General features: G+C 42.2%; 1 protein-coding gene across 1 annotated transcript in view; it reads left to right on the forward strand.

Moving 5' to 3' along the window:
* MAN1A1 (mannosidase alpha class 1A member 1) overlaps positions 1-26,309 on the forward strand; it is a 260,475-nt gene that overhangs the window by 215,615 nt on the left and 18,551 nt on the right. The window contains exon 11 of the mRNA XM_033939003.1: positions 1,298-1,413. Coding sequence (XP_033794894.1) covers positions 1,298-1,413 — 116 coding nt within the window. The remainder of the gene's footprint in view (positions 1-1,297; positions 1,414-26,309) is intronic.

Genomic DNA, 26,309 nt, shown 5'->3' on the forward strand with positions numbered 1-26,309 from the left:
CCCTGGTCCCTCTTCCCTGCTCCCCCGGTCCAGCAGTACCTCTTCCCTGCTGCCCCTCACTGCCTTCCATAGTTTGTTCCTCCTGCACCCTCCAAAGCCAACCTGCCTGCTAGCCATCCCCCTGTGCAGTAGAACCCTCCCCCCCTCCCCCGCCACTATCTCCGCCATGCAGCCGACCCCATTGACCCTCCTACCGTGAGACAGAGTGCCAGATGGGCTAGTGCTGGGACGGATCCAGTCTTACCAGTACGTAATTTGCATTAATATAGTCGGTGCTGGGGTCACTTCCTATATATTGAAGCCTCACCCTGTAATGATCGTTTGAAAGGAGAAGGGAGAGGTGATTGAGAAAGGTGTGAATGGAGGGGCTGTGAAGAGGAGGAAGAGACGCAAAGTGTACTCACAGGGCAGAACATTGGTGTATCTGTTCTTGGTCCTGTTCACTGGCTGCTCCGCTGTTGTCCTTGATTGGGTTATGCCCACCCCTCCCACCGCGAGACAACCGTTAAACCTCCGGCTCCAGCAGCGGCACATCACATTAAAGACGCTGCTTCGCGGCCTTCCCATGCTCTGATTTCTTCTGCCACGCCGCTGCTGAAGCCAGAGGTTTGTGCGTTTCACGGTGGGAGGATCAATGGGGTTTCGTGTGCGCCGGGAAAGGATGCACGGGAGGGTAGGGGAGGCGGTGAACGACGGTGGCAAAGTTACAGTGAGGGAGGGAGTAGAAGCACGCATGTGCTCTCTTGCCTGCGGGGCCCTACAGCTCACAGAAAACGGAAGCACGCAGGTAAGAGTGCGCATGCGCGCTTTGGGTTTTATTATATTAGATATTTGATAAACCATCATCAACCTTCTAAAAACTTTAAATTCATACAATAAATAATACAATAATAAAGAATTAAAGCGGAGTAAGGTGTAGAGTTACAAGAAAACTTTGAAATCCAAACTATGCAAAAATAGGTATAAAAATAGGATATCCTTATCATCAGGCAGTAAACTATATACTAAGCAGAAGGAAAAACTAATCTATCTCAATATATAACAAACTGGAAGTACTCTTTCCAAATATATATTTGTTTTTTTTACTTTATTTTGGGTTGAATACTTTTTCTTTTCATTTCCTTTTTTATTATTGCTTTCTGTGATTTCCCTGTGTATAATTTGGAATTGTGCCCAAATATACAGACACAGCAGGACTTAATTTAGCAAGAGATTCTAATATAATAGATTTTAGCAGACTAAGAATAAAATTGCTAGTTGATGATTTTTCTAAAGCTTAAGTTTATTCTTCACACAGGCACTAGAGAAGCACTGTAAACTAGATGGGGGATATTCTGGAATTAGAGATGTTTATGCCAAAAACCCAAGTCACGATGATGTACAACAAAGCTTCTATCTTGCAGAGACACTAAAGTAAGTAAAAGCACATAGATGGATGAGTTTAATTTACTGTGTATAACATTGTACTGCAAATATTCCTTACAGACATGTATGTTTCATTAATACATTTGTCATTTCTGTAACATAAAATATGGTTACAGTGATATACAGCTACCCTCACTTAGCAAGAGACTTGTTTGTATGCTTAATTATGTTTCATAAACAATGCAATATTCAGTCATGTATCATCAGTTTGTGCATAAGATCTTTTTTTTATTATTATTTATTTATTTATTTGCAACTTTTTGTTCAGATTGCTAGTATTCTGAGTTAAGAAATGGCTTTTTTTGCCTTCATAGTCATTTTCTTGTTGGAATTCAGCAAGATTTATTTATTCTAACAGTGATTTTCAGTAGCATTCTATTGTTCTCAGAAGTACTTAGCTTCACACTGTTTTGAATCAAAAGACTGAGATCAATGTTCTCAGAATGTCTTAAGAGCTCCACTTTCAACATATCTTTATCTCTATTTAAGATAAAAATTTTGATTAAAAAAGATGCTGTTAAAGAATAACTGATAAGCAACAGTAGTCACAGCTCTATTTACAAGGTAATATGTAAATGAAATGAGACTGTGAGAGGAAATGCAAGTATCCAACAGAGATTCAAAAAGAAAAAAGAAAATACCCAATTTATTCTAACTTCTTCCTAGTCGAGTTTAAACAAGAATAGGGGACCCCAGTCCTTGAGATCCACAAGCCATTGGTTGTTTTTATTTTCTTAATATGCATCAAAAAAGTTTCATGCAAATCTGTATAATGCATTTTCATTTGAGATATCCTGAACATCTGACCTGTTTGCTGCCCTCAGACTGGAGGTTTCCTAAGCTTGATCTGATCACAATATGCTTCCATTTCCCTATCACCAGATTTCTCAAACTCATTTTCCAGTGCAATAGGTGAGACATTCTAGACAATAGGGTTATTTACCCATACTCGCATGCAAGCCCAAGGAGAGTGGAGGGTGTAGCCAGTGCATTGCTCCAGGGCCTATGAAGCTCAAGGGGGGCCCAATGAAGCCCAGGGTTACGACAATACAGCCAACGTGTCAGGAAAATATAAAGGTGCACAAGAAAGAATACTTAAGCGATGTCCAACAGCTCTATTTTCTCCATGTGGATGCCACACACTCAATTTGTGTGGAAATGATGCTGCAGAATGTATTTCTGAAGCTATAACAGATTTTGGAACTATACAAACTGTTTATAACTTGTTTAGCTCTAGTCCACATCGATGGAAAATTTAGCAAAATCGTATTGGCTGTTCTCTTCATGGCATATCTAGCACACGATGGTCAGACTGTGTTGGAAGTGTGAAGCCCTTTGTAGCCCATCTGCCTAGCATCAAATTAGCATTAGAAGACTTCTTGAAGCTGAACCTAACTGCCAAAACAAGAACAGAGATTAATGGAGCTTTGTCTTATGTGACATTTGTTTGTGTGATAATGTCTGTTGTATGGTACAAAAAATTAGTTCCAGTTTGATATCTGTAAAAAAGTTATCTAATCCAGAAATGCAACACTGGATGTTGAAGTTGTCCAACATAAAAATCTTGATTTCAGAACTGACAGATCTCCGCAACAGCTGGAAAAATATGTGGAGTGAAGCTAAGCATGTTGCTTCCTATTTACACATAGAAATTAAACTATCTGGAAATCGTGGTGACACAAAAGGAGGTTCCATGGTGAAGATGCCAAATTGTCACAACAACATGAAATGGATGACTCCCCTAAAGAAGCATATTTCAGAAAGGCTGTTTCCTATGTAATGTTGGCTAATGTGGACTCAGTTCGTTTCAATGCTGCAGTGACCATTTCTGAGAAGTTCAGCTTCCTCTGGAAGTACCTAACAATTCCTGTAGATGAGCTGAAAGAAAAATCAAAATCACTGACAAATCAATATCCTGCTGATATCAGTGAAGATCTTGTAATGGAGATGAGTTATAACTGTTCATCGATCAAATTTTGGAGAAAACTAGCTGAACCCATTGAAGCTGCTGAACTGCTTAAAAAAGTACAAACTGGAAGTACTCTTTCCAAATATATGCGTCAGCTTGTGTATTCTGTTGACAATTCCTGCCACTGTCTCCTCTGCAGAGCACTCATTCAGCAAGCTAAAGCTGATAAAAAAATTTTCTAAGATCCACTATGTCACTAGCACAACACTTTCTTTGTACCAGGGTCCGGATTTTCTCTTGGCCCTGCTTGCATGCTCTGCAGAAGGCATCCACTCCAGATTGTTCACTCTACCTATGTAGTACTTCACTGATTGGTTTAGCATCCTCTATAGCAGACATGTCAAACTCTGGCCCATGGGCCAAATCTGGCCTGCGGGGTGATAAAATTTGGGCCACCAAACAATTCCTGCCATTGCCGAGATTTGGCCCGCCGTTCCTTCCCTCCCTCCATCAGGTGCAGCGCATCTCCGCCAATGTGAAAAGGAGCCGCATCAAAATCAGAGCCCTGCCACCGCCGCCGCATGTTCCCCTCTGCCGCGGTCCCATACATCAAAGGACGGGTGGGACCGCGGCAGAGAGGAACGTGCGGTGGCAGCAGGGCTCCAATTTCGACGCAGCTCCTTTTCACATTGACAGAGCTGCACTGTTCCCGATAGCTGCGCCTGGAGATGGTTGTGTACTGTTGGGCCTCTCTTGGCCTCTGGCCCTCTCCTGCCTTAGTATCTGCGCGTTGTAGATGCTCCCTCCTGTCTCAGACTGCTGGGGAAGGTGCCTGTCTTCAGCTGTCTGGATGGAGGGAGGGAAGGGAAGAAGAAAGAAGGAGACCCTGGCAAGCGAGTTATCAGAAGACAACCAGAGCCTGGGACCACAACTTGATTTGAATTAATGACCAGACAACAAATATGTCAGATTTGAAATGTGTATCCTGCCAGAGCTGGTGTTAGACAGCAGGCGTGAACTAGGTCTTAAAAGAGAGAGAAAAAGTATTTTTTATTTATTTTGTTTGTATCATAGAGCCGGCGTGGGGTTGGAGAGGTTGTAACCCTATACTTCTACTAAGACTAAGGGGTCCTTTTATTAAGGTGCACATTTAGCGCGCACTAAAACGGTTAGCGTACCTTAATAAAAGGACCCCTAAGTATCTTAATAAAAATTTGGCCCGCGACTTAGCCTATGTTTTACATTTTGGCCCCTTATGTGATTAAGTTTGACACCCATACTCTACAGTGTTTCCTTCTGCAAGTATTTCTGCAGTTGTATGTGTTCTGCTCTCCCCATTTTATTGTTTTAAATTTGATGTAATGTCCTCCCCTTTGCGGGTAATTTTGTGTTTGAAGCAATTTTGGAGCTCTGCCTGCTTGAGAATTCAGAGTTCTATCTGTAGCTGATAGGCCAATACCTTTTTGGGTACCTGTTAGCTAGTCTGCATAGTTTTCCTTGGAGATCAGGGCTGTCCCTAAAGTAGGAGTCGAGTGTAGACTGTTTGGGAGGCTCAACGGTGTTCCACAACGTGCTGGCTACATTTTAGCACCGCTGCCCATCCTGTGTGTGCATCCGGTGGTCCACTGGGATGGAGGCATAGTCAGACAGTAACATAGTAGATGATGGCAGATAAAGACCCAAATGGTACATCCAGTCTGCCCAACCTTACCCTCTCTTTAAATTATGGAGTCTGACCGGCAGCCCGAAGATCAGCTTTGTAAGAGCATTACCAGCATTGTGGCAGTGAGTTCTTCTACAGCTGCTGAGAAAGAGCTGTGAGCAGGTGGAGTCCAGTGTATCAGGTCACAGTGAGTAGAAGGAGCTGACAGCTTGTGAGAGACATCGGGGAATGTTTAAAAAGTGGGGTTTTCTGAGTTTCTGCATGTTCCCCTGTGTTCCCCCCCCCCTTCCTGAAAAATCCTAAAATTGCCGTTTTTGGACTTAAGTGTGAAAAATATCGCGTTTTTGGCGCAAATTTGGTGCCAGTGGCCATCTTGGATTATTAGCAATCTTTTTTCTTCTTCCTGCTTCTTCAAAACTTTGATTTTTCCTGGAAAACTGCTGGGATGGAATCCTCTTGTGAATTCATGCCAGGATTGTACAAATTTAGTGCTTTCAGACTAGAGAGCTGCACGGGGACGACGGGAATCCCGCGGGTTCCCCCTTCGGGTCACGGGGATCCCGTGGGGACGCCCCCTAGGGTCGCGGGGATCCCGTGGGGACGCCTCCGAGGGTCGCGGGGTTCCTGCGGGGCTGGATGTACTCAGTCGCGCGGCTTTCTTCTCCCTACCTGCTCTGCTTGCAGCACAGAGCTGAACGGAAGTCTTCCCGACGTCAGCGCTGACGTCGGGAAGACTTCCGTTCGGCTCTGTACTGCAGGCAGGGCAGGTAAGGAGAAGCCTCGTGGTTCGAGTGGCTACCAAGGCAAGGGGGCAGTCCGCCCTGGTTGCAGCACAGCCGGCCAGGTCCCCTTACTTTTGTGGCACTTCCCCGACCAACCGACAACAGCCCCGGTCCGACAATCCTCCCTGACCTGTAGCCGCGAATCTAAATTACCTTCTTACAGCAGCTGTAAGAAGGTAATTTAGATTCGCGGTTAAGGGCAGGGAGGTTTGTCGGACCGGGGCTGTTGTCGGTCGGTCGGGGAAGTGCCACAAAAGTAAGGGGACCTGGCCGGCTGTGCTGCACCCGGGGCGGTAGAGAAGGAGGGGGGGAGAAGGACGCTGAAAGCACTGAAGACAAAGGGGTGGAGAAGGACGCTGAAAGGCCATGGGAAGGGCGGGGGGGAAGGACTCTGAAAGCACTTGTGGAAGACAGAGGGGGGAGAAGGATGCTGAAAGCACATGGGGAAGACAGGGGTGGAGAAGGATGCTGAAAGGACATGGGGAAGACGGGGGGTGTGGGGGAGTGGAGAAGGACGCTGAAAGGCCATGGGGAAGACAGAGAGGGAGAAGGACGCTGAAAGGACATGGGGAAGCAGAGGGGGGAGAAGGACACTGAAAGCACATGTGGAAGACAGAGGGGGGAGAAGGACGCTGACAGGACATGGAGAAGATGGGGGGGAGAAGGACCCTGAAAGGAAATGGGGAAGAGAGAGTAGGGAGAAGACGCTGGCAGGGAAGAAAACAGATGCCAGACTATGGGGGGAGCAGAGAGAAGAAGATGGGTGCCAGACCAATTTGGAAGGGGGAAGAAAGGGAGAGGCACAGTAACAGAGCAAATGGAAGACACAGAGAAAAGAGAGATAGTGGATGGAAGGAATTGAATGAGAACATGAGGAAAGCAGAAACCAGGCAACAAAGGTAGGAAAAGAATTCTATTTCTTTTTTTTTTTTGCTTCAGGATAAAGTAGTATATTAGTTGTGTTGATAAAAATTTATAAATATTAGAGGCTCTGGTAGAAACCTGTTTACAAAGTATGTATTCTTCCCAATTAATATTTTCAAATTAATAAAGTCTTTTTGCTTATTTGTAAATAGGTTTCTACAGAGCCTTTAATTCAGTAGCATAATTAAATGAAATAACTATTTTTGAAGTTTATAGGGACGGGCGGGGACGGAGGGGATTCCTCGCGGGGACGGGTGGGGACGGGTGGGATTCCTCACGGGGACGGGTGGGGACGGAGGGATTCCTCACAGGGACGGGTGGGGACGGGTGGGATTCCTCACGGGGACGGGTGGGATTTCTGTCCCCGCGCAACTCTCTATTTCAGACTAGAGCATTCTTGTGCCACTTGCTGCATGGCACAGCTGAGGGGTTATAGCAACCGGCTCAACTTTTCTCCCACAGAAGCAGGTGATCAGGCACTCAGCCAGCCCAGCGGGGCGGCCTCCATTACTTTCAGGGCACAGCTGGTTCTTTGGTTAGCCTGGTTGCGTACCCTCCGCAGCCTAAGACATGCAAATTTAAGTCATCTAAGAGTGACTCTATGCCCCAGAAGCCGGATACCTTCTCTAAAATCATGAGGTTTTGTAGTCGGAGTTAAAAAAGAAAAAGCGTGTTCGCCTATGCAATCTCCTTTCCCCCCAGGATGTTTTTTTAGTGGCATGATTCCTTCGGGCATGTCTTTGCCTCCACCTGACCCAGCTGTTGGTCTGCCTGCTCATAATTTGGATGCTGATCCTGACCTCTGTGATTCATTGACCTCTCTGATCCTGATCTCTCTGATCCATTGTTTGACAGTTCACCTTTTCCAACCTCAGGAGATCCAGGCTTATGTGCTGGATCCGTGGATCCTTTGGGAGAATCCGGATCCTACTGTCCTGTGCTTAATTAAATTTGCGGCTCTGCCTTATCTTTCCAGGAATTGAACTTAATTACTCAGCCAGTTCCGTTCACTTCTTCTCCCTGGCTTTGTAGTTGGCGTTCACATTCTGTGACCTTTCTCTGGCATCCGGATATGAGATTATGGTCTCTGAACAGTTGACTCTCTGGAAGATACTTTGAAGAGTCCTAGAGCTATGTCCGCTTGTATCCACTGGCGCAGGAGTGTCAGCAGCTTTTGGGGCAGCCCAAAGTGGATTCTTTGGTGGCACAAATGACTAAGCGCACTTCTCTTTCCAGTGATGGGGGAGTTATGCAGGACCGCTGTGTAGATATGGTCCTCAGGAAAAGGCCAAATGGGCACTAAAGCTGCTGCGGTGACGTCTTTTGTCGCACGCACCTGTATGCATTCTAGAGACTGAGCGATGGAGCCTCCTCCTCAACTGCTGCTGGCTGGGATGGACTATATAGTGGATGCCTTTTTTGGCCTTTTGAAAGTGCTGGCAAAAGTGTCGGTGTACTCCATTTCAGCCCACTGACTGCTCTGGGTCAGGCAGTGGGCTGGTGATTCCATTTCCAAGGCAACTTTAGCAAGCCTGGATGTCCTTATGGATTCAGTATTGGACCGGCGCCCAAAGTCCCTGCCTGATAGTAGACCCAGATCCTCTAGCGGTCTGGGCGTTCTGATTTTCTGGGCTCCAGATGCTTCAGACAGTATGCACATTCCATGTCGCAGAGATTTTCCCAGAGCTTCCGAGGTCAGTATGTGGGCTACAGGTGTTTCCAACCTTCCGCCGCCCCTTCCTGCACACCCTGCCAGAAGGACACCAGGATGCCGAATGCCCCTTTGCGAATAGGGGGCTGGCCCTCGGAGTTTCTGCCTGGAGGTGGCACAAAATCTACACAGAAGGAAGGGAAGGGGCATGAACATTGGACACAGAAGGGATGGAATAGAAAGGGAGAATTGATGGGCATAAGTATGTGAGTGAGAGTGCACTTGGGAAAAGGAGGAAAGGAAAATTGGGTATAGAGAAAAGTGAGGTAGAGATGCATGGGGAATAGAAGGATGAGAGGGGAAAATGTTGGATATGGTGGTGGAGAGGGCAGATTGAAGGGGGATACAAGGGGGAGGAATGTTGGACATAGTGATGGAAGGAGAAATGTGGCATTGTTCTGGAGAGGAGTGATAGAAGAAGAAATGGGCATGGGGCTGGTGGGCAGTGGTGAAAAATACTGCACATGGTCCTGGGGATGAGAGAGGGAGAAATGTTGGATGTGGAGCGGGAGAGATGTCTCGATCTCTCAAGACAGATGGACAGTGAAAGAGGGAGACTTATTATATTGCCAATAGGGGTGGAGGAGAGAGGAAGAAAAGTTGGACTTACGGAGGGATAGAGAGAGAGAGAGATGATGGTTGGAGAAGGGAAATGGGGTCTGGAGGAGAGGAAGCATGCAGGAAGCAGAAATAAATATTGGATGCACAGTCAGAAGGAAATGCAACCAGAGTCTCATGAAATCACCAGACAACAAAGGCAGGAAAAATAATTTTATTTTCAATTTAGTGATCAAAATGTCAGTTTTGTGAATTTATATCTGCTGTCTATATTTTGTTCTATATTTGTCTATTTTTCTTTAGTTGCTACTGATTGCATATTTTTAAGTCATCTGCCTTAACCTCTTTGGAAAAAAAATTGAATATAAATGATAATTAACATTTTCTCTGCATATAGTGTGCTTTGTGCTTTTTTTTAATATTGTGGTTACCATTATGTATTAAGATTATATTGTGTGTATATAAAAAATGGATGAAATAAATTCTGTTACAATTAGTACTATTATTATGGGGTAGGGTCTGGGGTGGAGCTTGGATGGGTCTGGGGCGGAGCTTGGTCAGGGGTCAAATTGTGGAACTCACTTGTCAATTACGAAAATGTTATGACGAGAGTAATTTCAGAAAACTATTAAAAACACAGTTATTTGTTGATGCATTTTTCTAGGAACTGATCTTTGTGATTGTTCCTTTGGACACTTTATGTGATTTTCTGATGATTATATGTTAATGTTTGATTTTATTTGTTTTACTGAATTATGTATGTAACGATATGTAAACCGTATAGGTTTAAACGGTATATAAATTTTTAAAATAAATAAATACTTGGCTTGAAGTTAAGAAGCATTGCTCTAGGCCGTTGTTTCAGCTTTTCAAGTTGCTCGGGCAGTGTGTTTGTTTGCCTTTATGCCTACAGGTTCCTCGACTCAGGACCGCCTGTTGTAGTCTCTGGACATATGCAGGAGTCTCATATGTGGATGGGAGGTCACTCACGAGTTTCGCCTCTCTGACCATCTGTTTGTACTGACTTATTTGGTTAAGCAGGGTGCTCCCATTTCTAGGGCCCAGATATCCAGATGGATCCGTAGGGCCTTTTCATCAGCTTACATTCTTTCTGGGAAATGGTCCTCTGTTTCCATCAAGGCGCTTTCTACCAGGAGTATAGCTTCTTTGTAGTCCAAAGCTAAATCTGTCCCGCCTGAGGAGATTTGTGGGGCAGGAACATGTTTTTTTTTCCTTCCCATGTTTCCAAGTTTTACAGAGTGAATGTTTCTGCAAGGCAGGACTCATCCTTCAGGTCCTCGGTCTTAGGGCCCGGGGCAGCAAGCCCATCCTAGCTGTTTGAGGGAACTGCTTTTGTATGTCCCTATTGTCTAGAATGTCTCACCTATTGCACTGGAAAAAGAGATTATGTACTTAATCCTGGTAAGTAGTGCTGCCCGATTCAGAGAAAAATATTTCGATTCGATTCACCCTGTTGAATCGATTTTTCAATTCGATTCACTGTTAATGATGCAGCTTTTTAAGTTTAAACATTTTATTTAACCAAGGCAATATCATATCAAAAATAGGAACATCCAAACTATAACATAGCTGTAAAATTAGTTAGAAACATAGATTCACAGCTTCCCCAAAGCAAATCATCCCCAAAGTTTCCCCAGCCCCCCTGCCTGATTCTCAGTTTTTCCAGGCCCTTCCAATTCTCAGCTTCCATCCCCAGCCCCCAAGACTCACCAGTCCCCCTGCCGATTTCAGCTTCCACCCCCAGCACCCCTGCCAATTTCAGCTTCCATCACCAGCCCCCCTGCCGATTTCAGCTTCCTTCCCCAGCCCCAACACTCACCAGTCCCCCTGCCTATTTCAGCTTCCATCCCCAGCCCCCCTGCCGATTTCAGCTTCCAGCCCCAAGACTCACCAGCCCCCCTGCCGATTTCAGCTTCCAGCCCCAGCCCCCAAGACTCACCAGCCCTCCTGTCGATTTCAGCTTCCATCCCCAACCCCCCTGCCGATTTCAGCTTCCAGCCCCCAAGGCTCACCAGCCCCCCTGCCAATGTATTTACTTACTGCCTGGACTGGGTATTAAATCGCGGGGAAGAGAGGAGAAATGCGGGGAAAGAGCCAGCCAAATCTAGTATTTGTTGCTGCCGAGTGCCAAGGTCTGCTGCACGAGGTCCACTCGCTCACCGCTTGACTGTCCCACCATTCCTTTCATTTCTTCCGATGTAACTTCCGGTTTCGCAAAACCGGAACTTACATTAGATGGGAAGAGTCTGGCGGCCGGCGGCATGAAATAGCCCGAAGTTCCCCAAACTCGTCTTGCGGCTGAATCGGTGAGTCCGGTTTTTATAAAAAACGAACCGATTCGAATCGATTAACATGATTTGAATCGGTGAACCGATTCGAATCGGGCAGCACTACTGGTAAGCTCTTTTCCAGTAGATAGGTGAGATATTCTAGACCTTGGTTGGTTCCTCTGGATTTTTTGCTGAAATTAACTTCTGTGGCTATGAAGAATTATTTTCTTTTTGAGGGGTGTTTTTACATGCAATTGTCCGGAGTGGCAATGGGTGCTACATTCGCCCCAATGATAGCTAATCTGTTCATGGGCCACTTTGAGGATCAATTCATTTATACCTCCCAGTTTTTTGGCGAGATCCTGGGATGGGCTCGCTTCATTGATGACATTTTCTGTGCATGGAAAGGATCTCTCGAGGACCTGCTTCTGTTCAAAGATTACATTAATTCATGCCATTCATTAAAATTTGACATGACATACCATCAAATAAAGTTAGCATTTTTGGATGTTATGGTGGAATTGGTACATGGTCAGTTTGTTACCACAGTTTTTGCTAAGAACACTGACTACAATTCCTTATTACAATTTAATAGCATGCACCCTTATGCGATGAAAACCAGCATTCCATTTGCCCAATTCCTTCAATATAGATGCATTTGTAGTACCAATTCTGAATTCTGCAGACAGTCTGCTCAATTGCATGAAAAATTCATTCAAAGAGGATACCCAGCGGTTGTAGTGTCAAGAACAGCATAGGGAGGATTTATTAGAATACTGTGAACATCCATCCTGACAAGATGTGATTTATTTTGTATCTACTTTTAATCAAATGTCTAGAACAACTGAGAGGGTTCTTTGGAGACATTTGAATATTGTATGGGTGCATCCTTGTTTCCAAAATGCAAGGATTTTGTTTTCTTATGGTCGCAATAGAAATTTGTGTGATATATTGAGCCCGAGTGTTCTTAAACCAATGGGGATGGAAACCGACATTTAAATTTCTCCTGGACACCTGAGCTGTGGTAATTGCTCAGTGTGTTCCCTCAAACAGAGGGGACATGATCGAAACATTCAAGGTACTGAAGGGGATAGACTCAGTAGATAAGGAAAGGTTGTTCACCCTCTCCAAGGTAGGGAGAACGAGAGGGCACTCTCTAAAATTGAAAGGGGATAGATTTTGTACAAACGTAAGGAAGTTCTTCTTCACCCAGAGAGTGGTGGAAAACTGGAACGCTCTTCCAGAGTCTGTCACAGGGGAACACACCCTCCAGGGATTCAAGTCTAAGTTAGACAAGTTCCTGCTGAACAAGGACATATGCTGGTAGGGCTAGTGTCAGTTAGGGTGCTTGTCTTTGACCAGAGGGCCGCCATTTGATCAGACTGCTGGGCATGATGGACCACTGGTCTGACCCAGCAGCGGCAATTCGTATGTTCTTATCCACCCAGGGACTCATCATCACTGAATATTCTTGTACATTTGTTGATAATTTCAAAGTGAGACTATTGCAACTTGCTCTATAAAGGAACAGCTCTTAAAGAAATCCGTAGACTTCAATTAATTCAAAACACCTCAATTAAGATTATAACGAATAGGAAAAAATTTGATCACGTGACGCCTCTTCTTAAAGAAGCTCTTTGGCTTCCAAATGTTCATAGAATCTCCTACAAAATAGCAATATTAACATTCAATATATTAACAACCAAAGCTCCATCATTTTTAGAAAGGTACATTATTCCATTTATTCCTACTAGAAGTTTGAGATCTGAGGACAAAAACCTTCTAGTAATTCCATCACTTAGTATATAATAAATATAAGACAAGATACGATTTTTGCAGTTACAGCACCCAGAATATGGAATTTCCTGCCATCATTTATTAAAGAAGAAAATCATTGAGTAAATTTAAAGGACTGTTAAAGTGCTGGTTGTACAAGGATGCTTTTGAGACCTAATTATCGGAATCCCTATTGATCCCATTTGATGCTTAAATTCATTAATCCTCTGTCTTAGGCTCTGAGATTTTGAAGAAAAAAAAAGTTCTTAATTTTCTACTATACTTTTATAAATACTTTTAAACTTTCTTGTCCTCCATTTGTATTTTCCTTGTATGTATCCTTTACTATACTTATTGTTGTTCTCCCTACTTCCTTTATGTATTGGTATGTCAGGTCCGTTTGTGTTGGTTTTAGTTAATAATTAAGACCCCGTTTTAATTGTAAATCGCTTTGAATTAATGATATTGCGATACATCAAAATTTTAATAAAACTTGAAACTTTATAACCTCCGGAGCAGCACTTCGTGTGTGACGGAGGGGGTTGTGTATATCATCTTGTGCCCCTGTGCGATGCTATATGTAGGTCACACTTCTCACCGGTTGAAGACCAGCATAGATCATGCCTGCATACTCAGCATGTGGAGGAACCGATGGTGGCTCATTGTCTTGAGGCTCAGCATGATTTCAGCTCTCTGCGCTGCATTGTTGAGCATTTCCCCTACTCATCCAGACGTGGTGATTGATGGCGTCTGTTGAGACAGCAAGAACAGCGCTGGATTTACCTGTTACAATCTGTTCAACCAACAGGACTGAATGCCCGGATTGAATGGGCTGCATTTTTTGGTTAGCTTCCTGATTGAGAGGTTGCTAAGGAGCAGTGATTGGCTGGTGGTATCTAGGAGGTGGAATCATGAATATATAAGGGCTGTTGTGTTCTGCAGTGTTTCCTGCTGCCAGCATCGCATTGATTGTGAAATCTGTGAAGGATTTGCATGGAGGGTCGTGGATTGCCTTTGATGCAGGAAGTTTTTCACCCCTGATGCAGCAAGAGCGAAACGGATATTTCCCCATCAGGTGGGCTGTTTACCCATGAAGCCTGAGTAGTGAGGCTTGGGAGTAAGCCTGATTGGAAACAGCTGGGAGTTCATGGACAGCTAATTTTTTCCTTTTTCCTTGCTCAGGTTGCAATATTTCTGACTGTGCCTCTGGACTGCAATCTTTTTTCACACAGTTTGTATGTGAGATTTTGGCATGCTGGATGTGAAGTGTTTTTGGGGGGGCTACTTTTGTACCTCATTTTTTCACCATTATTTTTGATATAGTGAAGACACATAAGTGGAGTTGTTTTAGCCATATGAAGCTTAACTGAGGCTTTTTCTCCACTTTTTTTCTGTGTCTTCTTTTTTTCAGACTTGGGTGTATGTGTGATGTTTGGATGGCCTTGCAGTGTCCCATAAGACCCTTGAATGTTCGATTTAGGGCGCATTTTGAGGTAAATGGTGATTGTTTGTGTCGCTATCCTTAGTTAGTCTGAAGTAATATTCTAGATTCCCCGCTCTGGCTTTTCTGCGCCTATTTACAGTTTCAGTCTGTTTATGCTTCTCCAAGTGCTTCTTGAAGGTCACTCACCCTTGAGGGATGGAAATAATTTATTTCTATGTTCATTTTCTTGGGGAATTGTGCTTCGCTCCTTTGGAGCGTGAGTTGACGGTTAATGGTACTATTTCATTATTTTCAGCAGAACACTTTGTTTAGCCTGTTATTACAGGTGCCTCTACTTCACATAGGTGGGTGCCTCTCAGTGCTTGGGTACTGACTGTAGAGGGCGCTAAACCAATCAGTGAACTACTACAGAGACAGAGTGAAAAATACAGAGTGGATTCTTTCTGCAGAGCAAGCGAGTATGGGGAAATAACCCTATTGTCTAGAATGTCTCATCTGTCTACTGGAAAAGAGCTTACCAGGGTAAGTACATAATCTCTTTTTAATGGCTTGACATCCAGTCAAGCTTTCAGGATACCCATGACGAATGTGCATAAGATAAATTTGCATATGTGGAGTTGCATATTTCTTGCATATTTCTTGCATATTTATCACGGATATCTTGAAAACCAGTTTGGCAGTAAGGTTACATGAACAAATTTGAGAACCCTGTCCTAGTCATGATATAGCACTCTCACTTATAGATAAGCTACAGTTTACAGTAAGTACTTAAAGTAGTTTTCTATCAGGGCTTTGAAGTTGGGGTCGGTAAAAATGTACTGACCCCAGCTTCAAATTTAAAAATATATAATATATGAAAAATGTATCATATTGTCCATATATATCCATATCTTTGTCCTGAATCTAAAGTCAATAACAATACAGTACATAAGACTCAAACAATAATAAAATCATTGAACATTCTATAATATACTTCCACACATTTCAAACCTTGTAAAAATAGGTGTGGGTTCAACTATTTCTTAAAACTACATTTAGACATACACTACTATAATCATTCTGGAAGCTTATTCCATTATAAGGGAGCCACACTTGAAGATGAACTCATTCTAGTGTTCTGGTAATGCACTCTGTCAACAGCTCCATTCCTGACTGATCTTATGCTTAGGGCAGTACAAAGACAGGAGTCATGATACAAAATTTGCTGCACTAGTACTAATGTTTTAAATGCAATCAATTAAATTATGTTTACCAATACTCAATATGATTGTTTATGATTATTAAAAACCTAATATATACTGCATTTCAGGTCCTGAATCAAAGCGGTTTATAATTAGTAACATCTTGTGAGAAAGGAAGTACAATAAGTGTGAAAGGACAGCTAGAGTCACAAAAAACAAATGTTGGGTAAAAAGAAGTGGAGGGTGGTCTTGAGATCTGCAATTAGAAAATATAATTTTGAACTTAGGAAAGCGAGAAAAACCTATTATGGATGCAAAATAGCTAAGTCTAATAATCAGAGCAGTACTCTTTTTAAACTCTGGCGTACTCTGACTAATTCTGACTCAAAGTCTGAGCAATCTTTATCTCCTTCTGCAGATGTCTTAGCTTGCTTTTTTTCAAGACAAAATTTCTCTCATTAGGCAATCTTTTCCTGCAGGAAATATTGAACATCTCTCCTCTCATTCAAATAATTCTGCACTGGAAATACCAGTTGATCATTACTGGTGTTCTTTTGACCCAGTTTCTGAATACCAAGTATTCAAATTATATGAAAAATTGAGAAAGTATAAATGTTCATTGGACCCTTTTCAGACATATCTTTTTTTCCAATATTCCTTCTCAGGTCATAACTTGGTTGACCATTTTATTAAATTATTCACTAGAAAATGGATACTTTACGCAATCTATGGGGCAAATAACTCTCCTTCCCTTTCTGAAAAAATCAGATCTAGACCCCATTATCCCCTCACATTATCGACCAATTGCTAATATACCATTGGTGACAAAGTTGTTAGAATCAATTGTAATGGGTCAACTTACTAATTATCTAGAGAAATTTTCATTACTTCAACCGTTCCAATATGGGTTTCGTTCTAACTTTAGTACCAAAACTTTATTGATCTCTCTTCTTTCTAAAATCCAACAACTACAACTTCAAAATAAATGTTCAGTTTTGCTTCAGTTTGATTTTTCCCATGGCATTTGATGTAGTACATGCAAAGTCATGCATTTGGGCTGCAAAAACCCGAGGGAACAGTATAGATTTGGGAGTGAAGAGCTTATGTGCACGACAGAAGAGTGGGACTTGGGTGTGATTGTATGTGATGATCTTAAGGTAGCCAAGCAGGTTGAAAATAATAATAATAATAACTTTATTTTTCTATACCGCCATAGTCAGATTGACTTCTAGGCGGTTTACATAGAAAGAAGGCTGGACAATCAGCGAATTACACAGTGTGAGAGGAAGAAGTTACATAATAATTAGGGAAGCATAGTGAAGGAATACATGAGAGAAAGAAGTTACGTAATACATTGGGAGTGTAAGGGGAAAGAATATCTGAGGGAGGTCATCTAGTTAGGCAAGGAATTTGTCAAATAGAGCGGTTTTAATTGATTTTCAGAATGTGTTGTAGGTCTGTTCGGCTTTATTTATGTGGTTTCCCAGCCAGGATTGCTGTCTGTTTGCTTGGAACATGAAGGTTCTGTCTAGGAAGGATTTGTATTTGCAGTCTGTGATCTTTGGGTATGCAAAGATGCTTTTGTTTCTGGTTGTACATGTGGGGTTGTGTAAAGTGAAGTGTGCTTGCAAGTAGGAAGGTGCTAGGCCCCAGGCTTGTTTGTAACAGATGCATGCAAATTTGAACAGTATTTGCATGCATCTGTTACAAACAAGCCTGGGGCCTAGCACCTTCCTACTTGCAAGCACAAAAGGTGACAGCAAAAGCTAGAAGAATGCTATGTTGCATAAGAAGAGGTATGGCTGGTAGGAAAAAGGAGGTATTGATGCCCCTGTATAAGACATGGTGAAACCTCATTTAGAATATTGTGTACAATTCTGGAGGCTGCACCTTCAAAAAGATATAAAAAGGATGGAGTCGGTCCAGAGGAAGGCTACTAAAATGATATGTGGTCTTCATCATAAGGCGTATGGGGATAGACTTAAAGATCTCACTCAATCTGTATACTTTGGAGGAAAGGAGGGAGAGGAGAGATATGATAAAGACGTTTAAATACCTACGTAATGTAAATGCGCATGAGTCGAGTCTCTTTAATTTGAAAGGAAACTGCAATGGGAAGGCATAGGATGAAGTTAAGAGGTGATAGGCTCTGGAGTAATCTAAGGAATACTTTTTACAGAAAGGGTAGTAGATGCATGGAACAGTCTCCCAGAAGAGGTGGAGGAGACAGACTGGGTCTGAATTCAAAAGGTCCTGGGATAGGCACGTGGGATCTCTCGGACAGAGAAAGAGATAATGGTTACTGCAGATGGACAGACTAGATGGGCCATTTGGCCTTTATCTGACATCATGTTTCTATGTTTCTAATGTAGGCAATGAACTGTCATCAAATCCTTTCCATAGAATACAGAAAACTCAACTGTTGATGTGAGTACAAGAAAAATGATGGAGGCCTGAATAGTCAATGTTAGAATGGAGAGGGACCTAAATATTCAGCTGAGATGAGGTTCAAAAAAGTAGAGAAATGATAAAACCTTTTACAACACAAAAATGCATTTTCAGTAACTATCAAGGTTGATCTATCTCTGTATCAATATTCCCTAAACTGTAATTTTTTTTTTTAGTGAAAGACAATAATTTAATTCTAATGTTATAATTTAATTGTATGGAAGTCTTATTCTTGCTTTGTGTCCCATAAGCATAAGTTATTAATAGCATTATAAATTATGGCACTCTTAACATATTTGCTTAATTGAATTAGCATGCCACAATTTTGAATGACCTTCTGAATATTATACCTTAGAGTGCTGTGGAAGAGAGCATCAGATGGCATACTAATATACCAAATACAGTTAAATTTTGGTGTCCTAAATTAGCTCAAGGACAGAAAAAAACACATCAACCAAAACTTTCAAATCTTTATATTGATTTTTGGCTGTAATGCTGAAATCGAGTTGCCAGTATACAGAAAATAAAAATAGAATGCTAACATCTTTCCTATATTTTACTGATTTCTTTAGTAAAATTCTACAACAAATTATTAGTTTATCTCCAGAAGCTATAGAATTAGATTTTTATTTCAGCAAGTAAAAATGTATTCTAAGTACCCATTAAAAATGACAAGAATTGTAATATTCATAAATACTGAGAAAATCGCTTTACAAAGTTAAGAGGAATAAAAATAGCCTTAACGGATCAGACCAATGGTCCATCTAGCCCAGTATCCCATCTTCATGGTGGCAAATAAATTCAGGTTACAAGTACCCAACAAAAACCCAAATAGTCGCAACATTCCATTCTACCGATCCAGTGCAAAAAGCAGTGGTGGCTTCTCCCATGTCTGTCTCAATAGCAGACTTTAGACTTTTCCAAACCTTTTTTTAAAACCAGCTACATTAACCATTGTTACCACACCCTCTGGCAATGCATTCCAGAGCTTAACTCAAGTTTCAAGTTTTATTAAAATTTGATTCAATCGCAATATCTTAATTCATAGCGATGTACAGTTAAAAAAAGGGAAGACCAACATATTTAAGTATTTCTAGAAACAAACACATGTTGAACTTATACAGGAGGAAAGTGGGAGCACATAGTATAGAAGCACATAAAAAAGGGCAAAACAAGAAGGAATAAAAAAAAAGTTTCATTATTTATTTGGTTGAGCTAGTGAAAGCCTCGTATAATTAACTATTCTCTGAGTGAAAAAATATTTACTCCTATTGGTTTTAACTTCGAGGGTACCCTAGTCGTTGTAATTTTTGATCAAGTAAAAAATTGAACCACTTATACCTATTCTACACCACTCAGGATTTTATAGGCTTCAATCATATCTTCCTATCAGCTGTTTCTCTTCCAAGCTGAAGAGCTCTAACCTCTTCAGTCTTTCTTCAAACGAGGAGTTCCATCCCCTTTTCTAGTTTTAACAGCTCTGAACAATTTAGTGTCATCTGCAAATTTAATCACCTCACTCATCGTTCCAATTTCCAGATCATTTATAAATAAGTTACATAGCACTGGTCCCAGAACAGATCCCTGTGGCACTCCACTATTTACCCTCCTCCATTGAAAAAAATGGCCATTTAACGCTAACCAATTCCTAATCCACAACTGGACATTGCCTCCTATCTAATGACTCTGATTTTCTCAAGAGCCTCTCATGAGGAACTTTATCAAAAGCTTTCTGAAAATCTAGATACCGGCTCACCTTTATCCACACCTTCAAAGAAATCAAGCAAATTGGTGAGGCAAGACCAGTTCAGCTGAAATTTTCTTTTAAGGCTGCCTGTATAGTGTTTAATATACTGTGGTCCTTGCTTATAAGGGATTAAATAAGGGATGGAATCATTGTTTAATCACATTTCCTTCTATTAAAGGAATTAGGTTTAAATGTATTTTTGATTCCTCGTTTAATTTTCAAGTATCTAAATAAGGAATGGTTTACGGCTGAATATTAATTAGCAGGCTTTGAGCTATAATGCAGATTCTCTCACAGGTAGCAATTCTGACAACTCACTGATAGATTTATCCAAATTAATCTTAGTAATACTATTACAAAGCAAAGATTATTTAACTTAGAGCTGGATTAGATTTATCAATAATTAGAATTATGAGAGTTAGTGATTAATTTGAACCCCTTATAGAAAACATGGCAGTGGAGTTGGTACATCAAACTTTGATTCCAACTCCTCTAATATTCTTATGTCCAACTCCTACTAACATTAGCCTTTACATTTTTTGTTCTGGCCTACCCATATCCTTTGGTTCAGCTCTGAACACTGTTAGATTTGAGTTTTGTTCTAGATTAGAGTCTACCTGTCATTCAGCACTTTTCTATCTTGTTCCTTTCTTATGGAATTCTCTTCCCTTAGATATTAAATCAGAGTGTTCATTTGTTCAGTTTAAGTCCATTTTAAAGACATACCTTATAAATTAAGTTACGTAGGGGTTGGCTGTTTGGACTGTCCAGCTCATACTAAACTAAACTAAAACTTAACCTTATATACCGGGGTCTTAAACCAAAGGAAGCTCAACGTGGTTAACAATAACAATAAAGTAAACTGAAATACAAGAGTTAGTTTTCAAAATGTTTAGCGAATAAAAAAGTGTTTAGAAGTTTACGGAAGAGTTGGAAGGAACTGGGACACCTCAAAATTAGGGGAAGTTCATTCCATAGTTCCAGAGAGCTGCTAAAATTCTTAACTCCTTGAATTCCTTTCCTAGAAGGAAGAGAAAGTTTAAATCGATGAATGCCTCTCGCATAATAAAATCTATAAGCATTCCATAGCAAAGGAACAAGAGGAGCAAAGATACCATGTAAAATCTTAAAAACTTAAATACATAAACACTTAAACTGAATTATGAAATAAACCGGGAGCCAGTGGAGAGAGAAAAGCAAAGGAGTCATATGGTTGAATTTGCTCTTTCCATAGATCAACTTCGCAGCGGTATTCTGAATCAATTGTAGTCTTTGAAGGCAGTTCTTAGTGATGCCAAGATAAATGGCTTTACAATAATATAGAAACATAGAAAAATGACGGCAGAAAAGGGCCAAAGCCCATCAAGTCTGCCCACTCCAGTGACCCTTCCCCCATGAGTTTGCTCACCAACCTCCTGCCCTTACCTCATTAGAGATCCCACATGAATATCCCATTTATTTTTTAAATCTGCCACGCTGTTGGCCTCAATCACCTGCCGTGGGAGTTCATTCCAATGATCGACCACCCTCTCAGTGAAGAAATACTTTCTGGAGTCCCCATGAAATTTCCCTCCCCTGATTTTCAGCGGATGCCCTCTGGTGGACGAAGGTCCCATAAGACGAAAGATATCCTCTTCCACCTCGATACGACCCGTGATATATTTAAATGTCTTAATCATGTCTCCTCTCTCTCTTCGTTCTTCAAGTGAGTACAGCTGCAATTTATTCAGCCTTACTTCATACGGAAGATCCTTGAGCCCCGAGACCATCCTGGTGGCCATCCGCTGAACTGACTCAACTCTCAGCACATCTTTCCGGTAATGTGGTCTCTAGAATTGAACACAATATTCCAAATGAGGTCTCACCATGGACCTGTACAGTGGCATTATGACCTCTGGCATCCTGCTGATAAAACCTCTACGGATGCAACCCATCATTTGCCTTGCCTTGGAGGAAGCCTTTTCCACTTGATTGGCAGTTTTCATGTCATCACTAATGATTACTCCTAAATCCCGTTCTTCCGTGGTCCTAACTAAGGTCTCACCATTTAACGTGTAAGTCCTGCACAGATTTCTTTTACCCAGGTGCATCACTTTGCATTTTTTAGCATTGAAGTTGAGCTGCCAAGTCGATGACCATTGTTCTAATAGTAGTAGGTCCTGCGTCATACTGTCAGGCATAGTGCTTTTACTTACTATGTTGCACAGTTTGGCGTCCTCTGAGCCCTTGGATCATATCACTTATGAATATGTTGAATAGGATTGGACCTAAGACCGAGCCTTGTGGCACTCCACTGGTCACATCTGATATTTTGGATGGGGTACCATTTACCATCACCCTCTGAATTCTACCGTTCAGCCAATCCTTAACCCATGCAGCTAGTGTTTCCCCTAATCCCAGCGATTTCAACTTGTTCAATAACCTGCGGTGTGGGACGCTATCAAAAGCTTTGCTGAAGTCCAAATACACTACGTCCAGGGACTCCCCGGCATCCAGTTGTCTTGTTACCCAGTCGAAGAAGCTAATCAGATTTGATTGGCAGGACCTGCCCTTGGTAAATCCATGTTGATGGGGATCACGTAGATTTTCTTCATCCAGTATTGTATCAAGTTTCTGTTTGATCAGTGTTTCCATGAGCTTGCATATTATGGATGTGAGACTTACCGGTCTGTAATTTGCCGTCTCTGTCCTGCAGCCCTTTTTGTGGAGTGGAATAACGTTAGCTGTTTTCCAGTCCAAGGGGACTCTTCCCGTGCTTAGGGAGAGATTGAAGAGCACAGACAATGGTTCCGCCAGGACTTCACTCAATTCTCTGAGCACCCTGGGGTGTAGGTTGTCTGGTCCCATGGCTTTGTTCACTTTGAGTCTTGAAAGTTCGCAGTAGACGCTACTGGGCGTAAACTTGAAGTCTTGAAACGGGTCTTTCTGGCTTTCCCTTGTCTGTAAAAGTGGACCGGATCCCGGTGCCTCACAGGTGAAAACCGAGCAGAAGTATTCATTTAGTAGCTCGGCCTTAGTGGAATCCGATTCTGCATAATTCCCGTCCGATTTCCTGAGTCGTTCTATCCCATCTTTGTTTCTTTTCCTGTCACTAATATACCTAAAGAAGGATTTATCCCCTTTCTTAATGTTCCGCGCTAGATTCTCCTCTATTCGGAGCTTGGCCTCTCTGACTGCCTTCTTGACAGCTTTAGACCTGTCCTGATAGTCTTCTTTTGCCTCCTGCTTTCCTAAATGTTTGTAGGCGATAAATGCTTTTTTCTTCTCCTTAACGAGGTCCGAAATTTCAGTACTGAACCACTGGGGTCTCTTGTTTCTCCGACTTTTGCTGACCGTTTTTACATAGCGATTTGTTGCTTCATGCAGGGTGGATTTCAGAGTCGACCACATATTCTCCACGTTGTCAGTTTGTGCTTGGTTTTGCAGCTCCCGGTGGACAAAATCTCCCATGCGTTCGAAGTCTGTGCCTTTAAAGTTGAGGACTCTCGTCACTGTATTTGATCTAGAGAAACCCCATCTGAGGTTAAGCCATACCATGTTATGGTCGCTGGAGGCCAGCGTATCTCCTACCAATACTTCTGTGACGCTGTCTCCGTTGGTGAGTACCAGGTCTAGTATCGCCTGGTTTCTAGTGGGCTCCAGTACCATTTGTTTGAGTCGTGCTCCCTTTATGGAGGTTAATATTCTGCTGCTGCCAGAGGTAGTCGCAGAGAGTGTGTTCCAATCTGCATTGGGCATGTTGAAGTCTCCTAGCAGAACTGTGTCCCCGCGCAAAGTGATGTTCTCTATATCCTCGATCAGTTCTATGTCCTTGTCTTCCTGTTGTCTAGGAGGTCTATATACCACACCAAGGTATAAGCATTTTTCGTTCCCTCTGGCCAGGTTCACCCATAGGGATTCCCCGGAGTATCTAACATCTGTGATTCTGGTAGTCTTGATGTTTTCTTTAATGTATAGTGCTACCCCTCCTCCTAACTTTCCCTCTCTGTCTCGACGAAGCAAGTTGTAGCCCGGTATAACCATATCCCACCCGTGCGAGTCCGTGAACCAAGTCTCAGATATTGCCACCACATCTAGGTCTGCGTTCATTATTTCAGTCTCCAATTCCAGAATTTTGTTGCCCAAACTGTGTGCATTAACATACATTGCCCTCCATACCTTATTGTTGTTAAGTCCCTATGAAGAGATTCCCTTCTGATTTAGTGTGACTCCCATTTTATCTTGTATAGTATGGGTACTTACCTTGGACTCAGAAGTGTGGTTGTGGCTCGCCACCTCAGGATAGTTTCTTACTGCTCTGGAATGTGAGTGGATACCCTCCCCCAACTTACCTAGTTTAAAGCCTTACGAAGTAGACGGGCTAGTCGATGTCCAAATACATTTTTACCTCTCCTGGTCAGTTGGAGTCCGTCTGGTCCCTGCAGTCCCTGTAGCGCCTCTCCGTGGTCTAGAAATCCAAAGTTCATCTCTATGCACCATCTGCGAAGCCACTCATTAGTCCATTTGATACGCTCTTCTCTGGCTTTGCCTTTGTCTCTTACTTGGAGGATCGATGAGAAGACCACCTGTGCTCCTATCTGCTTTAACTTCTTACCCAGGGTTCCGAAGTCTTTGGGTATGTTCTCCGAGGTGCTCCTGGCAGTGTCGTTCGTACCTACATGGATGAGAAGCATAGGGAAATGATCATGAGGTTTTAGAAGTTTATCTAGACAGGTGGTGACATCTTTGATCTTGGCTCCAGGGAGACAGCAGACCTCCCTGGAATGCATATCCGGTCTGCAGATTGGTCCCTCAGTGCCCCGCAGCATGAAGTCCCCAATGACCACCACTCTACGCTTCTTCCGCGGGGGCTGAACCGTGAGCTCCTGAACTGAAGTTATGTGCTGGGTATCTTCTTGAGCCTCTTCTGGTACCTCCTCAGCGGTTCCATCTTGTAAGATCTGGAATCTGTTTCTTAGGGTGAGTTGTGGGGTTGATGTAGAACTACCCTGTTTGTGAGAAAAGAAACCGGGATAATATAATAGATTGGACCAAAACAGAAAAATGACGTTAATGAAAAAGAGATCTGATTTTCCTCAACTTTCGTAAGCTGGAAAAACATTTCTTAACCAGAAAGTTTATTTGATCCTTAAAAGTAAGAGAAGAATCAAAAAGTATTCCCAAAATCTTAGAGGAGAACTCAATTTGTAGGGAGGTTCCAGAATCCAAAAGTACAGTGGAAGGAAGATGATCCAATTTTTAGTTTTAGCTGCATTTAGCTTCATCTGGACAGACATAGCCCGTTTGAAGTTTAGAGATATAGTGATTTATTTTAAAAGTTAAATTGGTAATATTTGGGTCAATCTCAATCCGTATAAAAATGTCATCCGCATAAGTAAAAAGCATTTCCCACGCTGACAGCTTATAAATATTCAAAGTTGTCATATAAAGATTGAACAAAATTGCGGAAAGCCCTGGGGAACTCCGCAAGAAGGTTGCCAGGAATTAGAAATATTACCATCAATATTAACTGAATAAGATCGGGACAATAAAAATTTAGAAAACCAAACAAGAACAACCTGATTAAGACCGATATCTGAAAGTAATTGGAGCAAAATGTCATGATTTCTTAGCATTAAATTTTAACTGCCAAATTTCAGACCATTCTTCATGCTTTGCCAGGTCTTTCTTCATGTTGTTCACACCATCCGGCATGTCTACTCTATTGCAGATTTTGGTATCATCCGCAAAGTGGCAAAACTTACTTGACAACCCTTCAGCAATATTGTTTATAAAAATGTTAAAAAGAACAGGCCCAAGAACAGAACATTGAGTCACACCACTGGTAACATTCCTTTCCTCAGAGTGATCTCCATTGATCACTACCCTCTGTCGCCTTCTACTCAACCAGTTCCTGACCCAACCCGGCACTTTGGGACCCATCCCGAGAGTACTCAGTTTATTTATTGAACACTGTCAAAGGCTTTGCTAAAATCTAAATGCACCACATCTAGCGCACATCCTCTATCCAATTCTCTGGTCACCCAGTCAAAGAAATTGATCAGATTTGTCTGACAAGACCTACCTCTAGTGAATCCATGTTGCCTCCGATCCTGTAATCCACAGGATTCCATAAACTTTACCATTCTCTGTTTTAAAAATATTTCCATTAATTAGCTTATCACAGAAGTCAGACTTACTGGCCTGTAATTCCCTACTTCTTTCATACTTCCACTTTTGTGGAGAGGGACCACATCCACCCTTCGCCAGTCCTTTGGTTCTACTCCTGACTCTAGAGACTTGATGAAAAGGTCAGTCAGCGGAGCCACCAGAACTTCCCTAAGTTCCTTCAGCACCCTCGGACGTACACCATCTGACCCCATCGCTTTGTGTACTTTTATTTTAGCTAGCTCCTCATGAACACAACCCTCTGAAAATCGATCAGGGTCTCATTACTCCTCCATTCCTATT

The sequence above is a fragment of the Geotrypetes seraphini genome, chromosome 3 (genome assembly GCF_902459505.1).
Source record: "Geotrypetes seraphini chromosome 3, aGeoSer1.1, whole genome shotgun sequence".
Lineage (NCBI taxonomy): Eukaryota > Metazoa > Chordata > Amphibia > Gymnophiona > Dermophiidae > Geotrypetes > Geotrypetes seraphini.